Source organism: Sparus aurata, chromosome 1 (genome assembly GCF_900880675.1).
Source record: "Sparus aurata chromosome 1, fSpaAur1.1, whole genome shotgun sequence".
Classification (NCBI taxonomy): Eukaryota; Metazoa; Chordata; class Actinopteri; order Spariformes; family Sparidae; genus Sparus; species Sparus aurata.
The window spans coordinates 20,207,248-20,215,686 of NC_044187.1; the positions used below are offsets into that span (position 1 = coordinate 20,207,248).

Here is an 8,439-nt window from a genome sequence, read left to right on the forward strand (position 1 = left end):
TGACATGAAGAAATATGAATCATAAAGGTGTTGTTTACCTTTGGGCCATTGTGATACAGATACTAGAATTGGAAATGCCTGGCAATGCAGGAAATGGTATCAGCCAGCACACAAATCTATGCCCATCCAATCTTACCATGTAATTTATTGATAAGCAGATGCATAGAATAGCATCCAGGGAAAGTAGTATAAAGCTGTTGAAAATAATAACAATAATTTATATGTTTTAATGCACTGGTATCGAATCAGTACTCAGATTTACCAAATCTCAGTTCTCAGAATTAGTATTGGGAGGCAAAAATGGTATTGGTACATCTGTAGTCATCATGTTGTCCTTCCTTAACGCCTGCAACAAAAATTACAAAAAGTATGCTAGTCTGTACTAAGTGTACACACCCAATCATTCCTGAAGAAATGGTCTAATTAGTCAAAATAATTAAAAACACCTGTTTGGGTAGATCGTAGGTGTGAAAGGGACATTCCCAGGGATGCCTGTGAGCCCGCTTGCACAATGGTAGTGTCAAGATCCTGTTAATTACACAATTATTATCCTGTTAATTATTAATCACACCCTGCTCTTACATCTGCTGTAATGAATTATATATTCTGATTTTTCTTGGCATATTAAACATATTCAGTGCATTGTGTTAGGATGCATTCACATATATGTTCTTTCTGTCTCTCTCTTCGCAGTTAATGGAATATCAACATGTGGTCATAAAATGAAAATTAAAAAAAAGCCCATCTACAAATCTAGTGGGGCAGTCATCTAGCCAACCCATGACTGCTCTCCAACCTTTGACCCTTCTGTAAGGACATGACATCGCACAGGACACAAGTATTAATACATTTTACTGTTATGGCATTTTATTAATGGACATCATTCGAAACCACCACCGGGTGGCTGCACACAGTATTTGGACATTATGAAACGAGCATATTGACGACATTTCTTTTTTTTTGGTTTGTTTTTTAAGATGTTTTGGTATGCATTTTAAATATAAAATAGAGATGTTTAAAAATCTACTACTGTAACCTCTCCCAAAAATTAGTTCAGTATTTTTATGTGTATTTATGTGTGTGCAATACAAAAACATTTGGAAGATCATGTTAAAATTTGAGCTTGCTTTAGTTCTGGTGATGTATATACATTGTGATTGTTGATAAAAACAAAAACAAACATTGAAATTGCTATTCTTGCTATCAGAGGAATTACGAGTTTACGTAAAATCCAGTTTATGAGCTACATTTATGTTTGCTATGAGCTAAGTCATACTGTTTGAATCGTCCGATTTCAACCTATAATACTAATTTAAATGTAAAGAAAAGCAGAGCAGCTTACACTTTGCATTGAGATATGTTTGCCTTTATATCAGTGAAATAAGAAATAAGAGAATGTAGCATATATGTAATATATGAAAATTCAAGACTATTGTGTAGTGCATGGGGGGAATATTGTAAGTAAGATCATATGAAACTATAATATCTTCTGTTTGATTTGTGAATCACTGACTTGTTTGTTTGCATTTGTTAATGTTGTGCATCAGTCCTGTCCCAAATGTTTCTAATGTCCTCCAGTATCATGGAACTGTTGTAAAAACAATAACACAGTTATGGTTAGCATCCAGTGTGAATATCAAAACCTCATATCTAAGAGGAGGAAAACTAAAGTCCTGGTTGCTGAAGCACCCCTTACATTTTGTATAAAAATGAGAAGAAAACAAGCTCATTTTTCATAATGTTTGTACTTGTATTGTATGACTGTGTGTAGGGTTTCTGTTGTCATTTTATTCTTGTCATTTCCAGTGTGTTACTCTGCCAATTGCACAGACAAGGTGGCGATGATGAAGATGGAGCAAAGGCACTATAGTCTTTACCTTCTGTCAGGTTAAGTGTCAACCTGACAGTTAGGCTGTTAAGTCTGGAAACGTCTTAAAAGCATTGGATTGAAGAACGTTGCAGTCAGACAAGAGGATGGTAAGACAGCATGAAGGAGTCAAATGAGAGTTGGACTGTAATAAATGTTGGGATGTCTTCCTTGATGATGAGTGCTTCTACCAACCAGTGGTCTCCTCCCCGCTGCCGGACAATGCCGTAGTCTTCGTCATCCTTACTGTTTGCTCTTTTCAATTGGTTGGTCTCTTCTTTTTTATTGGGAAAATATTACAAACATTTCTTTTAACGAAACGTATGATGTCAATGCAATGCACCACTCCTTACATGGTGTGTACCTGTTGCCAGCACGGCAATGGATGGCTTAACATGTTTAAGAAATAAATAAATCAACTAAAAGGTGTATAATGAATGTGTTCAACTTGTTTTGTGTTACTGGTCGATAATTTCTGCCCTAGTACGGAGATGGAGTCGAGCTGCTGTTGTGTATTTAAGACGTGAAGTTTTCAAAATTCATTATTTATTTCTTTGCGTCCTTTGCTTTATCATGCTGTTTGGATATACAGTACAGGTAAATATACTAGTCATGTAAACGAAACCTTGAACTAGGGTTGCAATGGTGTGAGATTTTCCGATCATGGTTTCAACATATACAGTATTACACTGTTATTATTGTAATTTCAGTTACAATGCCCCTTAAAGGAAAGAAAATAAAATGTTTGTAGATGAACAAACTGGACTGTAATTTCACAAAAAAGTGAAAAAAAAGTTAATATTTATACATTTTCGATATCACTGATACGCACACAGTATGATATCTGTCAATTTTGATAGGAAGGTATATCTTGACACGGGTATATTGCTGCAACCCTACTCCAAAACAACTTGTGAGCTCAAAGGGACAGGGAGAGCTGCTTCTTGGAGCTTGTGTGTTGCAGGCGCCATCTTGTGGTGTTCAGAGGATCGTGCACTGCAGGACTATACGTTGTTGTAAGTAAAATACTCAGCTTATATCCGAGTATTGACTCAGACAATGGTATAACTCCTGATAAACACCTATGTTACTGCTGTATTGTAGGCAACTTGACATGTTTCTTGAAGATGTTTCACCTCTCATCCAAGAGGCTTCTTCAGTTCTAACTAATTGGAAGGGAGTTGCAGGCTTTTAAACTCTGTGTGGGACTGTCCTTGAAGAGTGGCTGTAAAGTTGCCTATGATGCAGCACCTAGAATTACCATGGTCTGGAATACTGTAAACCTGTTAAACAGTTCCAGCGAAACTGTCTGTTTGCCATACAGTCAACTTTCTTGGCCTACTTCAGGCTGAGGCTGACGGTAACCAGCACATGGCCATTGTCATTTGTTTTTTTGAAAATGTTGATATTGATTTAGGGACAATGGCATGGCTGGCTAACTGGGCTTGTAAAACATAAACACTGTTAGTGACTTTCAAGCTTGATAGCATAAGGTTAGCTTTCTGGCTAATAGCTAATTCACAGAGCTCTATGAAATATCTACTGTATCATTGTTGTGTTTCAGGTTTGTCCTATTTCCTGAATAATCCACAGTGTTTCTATCGCATGATAATGTATAGGACCGCGACAATTGTTCCAGGTATTAGCCAAGCCCTCAGGTGTTGCCAGGGGAACAGACTCATATCCCCTGACAATAACTTTTTTTTTTTTTATCAGAAAATGCATGAAAATATAAATTGTTGGTTGTATTTTTTTTCTTAGGCAAGTTGTCATGGTATCGCTTAAGCAGGATAATTGACTTCACTGACTCCACATCGTCCATCAGCTTATATCTGAATAATGGACACAGTGGATGGCTTTAAACCCCTCACCACTTTATGAAATAACTTGATTTTGTCCCCATCACTTTTTAAAAGCATGACATACTCAACATATGCTAAAAAATAACTTACAACAATAAAGTTAATTCATTTCCCCCCACCCCCAGTAATTATCTACTCTGACCTCATCATTCTATTGCTTAAAATTGTATATGTTTAAGACCATTTAAAAATGTTTCAAAACTGCACCATACATCTGTAACTTATTTATTATATTAATCAGTCATATTTCTTTATAACATTTCATACTGATTGTATGAGGTATTAGTTGCTGATATGCCTTCATTACTGCAGTACCTCTCAGGCCCAGCTTGGGGCAGCACCTGGTCTACTCAGTACATAAGAAAGGATAGATATGCTTCTATAATGTCCAGCTGTCACAGCAGTCAGTTAACTGAACATTAAAAAATGCACTAATTTACAGTTTTGCAATAATACACACTCAACTATTTTTTACTTACTATGTTTGACTATGTAAATGAAAAACAACTTTACAGATTCACCAGATACAACGACATACATTTGTAGATTTTTATTCTCTATCAGCCATAGACACACTGCAGCCATTTTTTGTCTTTTTGAATTTTGATACAGTAATACATGCCCTAATAGATATTTATATATGCACTGTATATGTATATAACTGTCATCATCACAGAAAAGGGATGCTGATTCTTCAAATTAAAAGCATACCTGTCACAGTGAACTTCCACTAGTTTGCATTTTACATTTTTCTAAATCACAAAGTAAACAGTGATAGTGAAATAAATACATTACATGTTGTAGATACATACAGTAGTGATGTTCAGAGCTGTGAATAATGATATATTTAAGCTCTCGACCTGCCTCATTACGCATGTGTCTGGTGTAATGATACCATTGTATTTATCATCTGCGCCGACGGGATGAGACTTTCTCTGTGGCTAAGATATATTGTACCTTTTAGATCCTGTGCACAAAAAGCATGGAGACATTTCCTCTTGACATTCAGGAGTGCAAATGCGGTGTGTGTAAAATAAATCATTTTTATCTCTGCTGACAGATAACTGGCACACAGTCTTCTGCTACACTCACAGACTCATTCACTCTGAAACACAAACCACACAGCTGACAACACCTGGTCCAACGCTTTCTCATCAAAAGATAAACTCATAAAGATCAAAACATTAAATAAAGGAGAAACACCTGATCACCTTACCATAAGTATCATATCAGAAAAGTGTCTCTAAACAGCTGTGATGATCTGATTGACCACACTTCCTAATAAATAGAAACCTCTATCTGACATTCAAACAAAGATTTAATAAGTTCTTTGTACTATACTAAAAATAAAAACTAACTAAGACATTTCCAACCAGCAAAGTTCAACTCAACACATGCATGTGCACACTCAAGCATACAGTACCTATGGTACAACCTCACTGACACATTCATCATTCATACAGTAAGATATCAACAATTTAAGAGAAAAACGCTCAAAACGAATACAGTTAAACATAACAGAAACAAAGAGACACACAAAAGGGAAAGCGATGCAGAAGGGCCATCCATAGAACTACAAAGCAGTCAAAGCTAGCATCATAATGACAGATGTTGATTAGTCATGCCTGCTCTATTTTCACATGAGTGATTATTAATTCCTAGGCTACTGATGTCAGTAATGTCTAGATTATAGATAATATATAATTCCCAAAAACGGATTACACATAGCCTACACAAAACACAGCAGCAGCAGTTCAATTCAGTGTCGGTACAGTCTGATTTTCTCTGTGTGACATCTTGACTGCCTGAATCAAAAGTGCGGAGAGGCTAGTACAGTGAGTGAGACAGTTTTTAAAGTAAGGAATATCTGAGAAACTGGTTGTGAGAGGCAGTGCAGTGTGAGATATTGTCTTTTAGTCATCCTACTCAGAGAGTAGTACCAGTGTTTTTCAGGTAAAGTGTTCTTTACCTTCAGGAGGTTTGTGTTAGTTCATGTGAATAGTGTTCCTCTGTTTTCTTTGTTTTTTAAAAATATTTTTTTTTTCCATTGTTGCTCTACCACAGCATCAAGACAAACAATATCTAAGACAACTCTGACATGGAAAGTCAAATTAATCAGGAAAACAACTTTCTTTGGTCACAAAAAGGCAAAACAACAACCGAACATGAAAAGAAAACCATGAGTACGTTGTATACAAGCCAGGGAAGAAAACTCAGAACTGAACAAAGGGTCATCTTCCAGGACTTAAATGGGAAGACCGCAGTAGCTTTGAGGTGCCTTGGTGCACACCGGGATTGCATGTTGCTAATGCATAGGATATGGGGGGACTTTAGCAAGGGCAGAGCCAGGGAGTTGGGGAGAGTTTTGAACATTCTTCTACTCTTTCTTCCCCTCTTCGTCCTCATCATTGTCCTCCGTCTCTTCTTCGTAGTAGCGGTGAAAGAGCTGGTGGAGATGCTGCTGGAGATCATGTGGCTTTGGCCCTCTTCTGGGGTTATCCACTTGCTCTAGAAGGACCTGTTTTTGCTGCCCAGCTCCCTTCACCACTGTTCGTCTGAGGGTACGACCTTTACGCATGTGGGCCCTAGAGATGGAGCAAGGAAGGGGTCGAATCAAACAGAAGAAGACAGGTCAGTCACAGGTCAGTCACCTTAAGACAACACACACCTGAGGCTCTGTGGAAATTATATTGAAGGAACAGATATTGCAATACTAGTTATGTTAGGGGAGAAAAACAAAAAAACCTCTTATTATATCATGTATTGTAAATCAGCTTTCAATTGTCAAATGCACAGCAACTTCATAGCTGCAATGTGTGGTAGCACATTCATATCAAGTACATACAAACGTTTGACAAGTTCAAAGAAAAACCAATGCAGAAGAATCTGCTTTTATGTTTCTCCACTTATTTGTCCAGACTTTTCATTAGATTTGTGAACATCTGTTTGTATATCTGTCATGATCAGCATTCATCAGCCTTGTTGATAGTGAGGTACAACCACTGCCTAAATGATGTGTATTTGTTATTTCTGAGAGACTTAAGTCACAGCACATAATCCAAATTTAAAACACAAAAAATATAAATAATAGAATGTAATTAATAGAATAAAACTGTGAATTACTTAATTTCATATGAAGTGAACCAAAATCTGATGTTAGCAATGTAACACTATGGGATGCAATCTCAAAAATTGTTCCAACAAGACAACACAGACCAACCGTATTATTTGTAATTAAAAATAGTATTATTGATATTAGATTTGGAAAATGTTGTCACCCAAATAACAAAATTACAACACACGTACTGTATCTCATTGGTTTCATTGCATGTAATCGCTCTTTAATACAAACATTTCACAGTATCCTTGGGAATGGTTAATGAGAGCAGCCACAGCAAACATTAATTAATATTAGTAAAATTAACAAACCTACAGCATGATTGTCATTGTAGGAAATCACACCCACAAAATACAACACACACACACACACACCCAAACAGATGCACTTCAGCACTCACACACCTCCTGACCACAGTTCCATCTTCTTTAAGTGTCTCTCTTTCTACCACAAGAGGGAGCTCTGTTCTGCTAGAACCACTTATATAACCTAGGGCCTGGTGGCATGGAAAGGAGAAAACAGTTTTCACTTAATTTGGAATGATTTAATTATGAAAAAGGCTCCATATGCAAATGAAATAACGGTGAACACTGCATATTTCTCTCATGTTCCTTGAAATAAAGGCCCTATTACATACAGTGTACCAGATAGACATGTATAGTACAATCGGCTAAGTCAGGCTCTAATGTTGGTGATATTATTTACTAACCTGTTTAAAGTCGTCTTGGGCTGAGGGGAGGTCAGAAGCCAAAGAAGGATCACCCTGGTGTTTCATTGTCCTTTCACCCTCCACCACCGTTGTCCTTTCTACGTGACTGACCTTACATCCTTCACGTGTCTCCTCCTTTGTTGCAGAGAAACCCTCACGTTCAGCAAATGTTACCTACAGGTCAGAAGAGGAAGTCATTCATTTGTAATTCTCCTTTATATACCAGTACCAACATAATTGTTGGTGTGTCTGGTATTTTCTGTTAAAAGGAGATTTATGAACACATAAAATATACAGCACACGCACCTCTGTGTGGTCTCCCTCACTCTTCACAACAGTCCGTTTCACCACCCTCGAGTAGCCATCTCCTTGCGCCATACTGATAGACCCCTGGAGATCTCCTTCTAATGACACCTGTTCATCCGCAGACACACACTTGCGAATAATTTTACGGGTAACCTGTGGAAGATCACATGTGCGATGACCATTATGTTAATGGTAAATGGTAACAAACAACGCAGTTTGTTGCAAACATTCCAGAAACCAATGTTTCTCGAAATTGAGCAATATAGTCTCTCGAAATGCTGCACAATCATAACATTTTCTTTGTAAAGCTTTACTGGAATTTGGCTTGACCTTTTTGACAACAATGTGTCCATTTTCATCCTTGTACTTTTCTTCCGTCACTGACTGAGTGGGGAGGTCAGGCATTTCATCAGCCTGTAACGGAAACAAGACAAACAATAATCAGGAACGCTAACATGGGTCAGTGTAACATTTACACTGTGTTAAATTGTTCACTTCAAAATAAAACACACATACATGTTAGAGAAAAAATAGGATACAAAGTTTGCATTTTAGGTAGTGATTCAGTGAGAGGATA

At 37.2% G+C, this 8,439-nt stretch overlaps 2 protein-coding genes across 23 annotated transcripts in view; one reads left to right on the forward strand and one right to left on the reverse strand.

The window, feature by feature from the left end:
- The window catches only part of camk2d2 (calcium/calmodulin-dependent protein kinase (CaM kinase) II delta 2), a 41,685-nt gene extending 39,383 nt beyond the window's left edge, over nt 1–2,302 (forward strand). For all 14 annotated transcript variants that reach the window (XR_003983711.1, XM_030413259.1, XM_030413251.1 and 11 more), the window contains one exon: nt 694–2,302. Coding sequence is in view for 8 of the 14 variants with exons in the window: in XM_030413251.1 (XP_030269111.1) it covers nt 694–697 (4 nt within the window). In the remaining 6 variants the exon portion in view is untranslated. The remainder of the gene's footprint in view (nt 1–693) is intronic.
- A 1,962-nt stretch (nt 2,303–4,264) lies between these two features.
- Nucleotides 4,265–8,439, reverse strand: part of ank2a (ankyrin 2a, neuronal) — an 87,289-nt gene continuing 83,114 nt past the window's right edge. For 8 of the 9 annotated variants that reach the window (XM_030421645.1, XM_030421603.1, XM_030421630.1 and 5 more), the window contains 5 exons: nt 8,193–8,276; nt 7,863–8,015; nt 7,557–7,730; nt 7,252–7,343; nt 4,265–6,314 (listed from right to left, as the gene is read on the reverse strand). In XM_030421645.1, coding sequence (XP_030277505.1) covers nt 6,107–6,314; nt 7,252–7,343; nt 7,557–7,730; nt 7,863–8,015; nt 8,193–8,276 — 711 coding nt within the window. In that variant the 3' untranslated portion in view covers nt 4,265–6,106. The remainder of the gene's footprint in view (nt 6,315–7,251; nt 7,344–7,556; nt 7,731–7,862; nt 8,016–8,192; nt 8,277–8,439) is intronic. The other variant, XM_030421642.1, reaches the window with a different exon arrangement.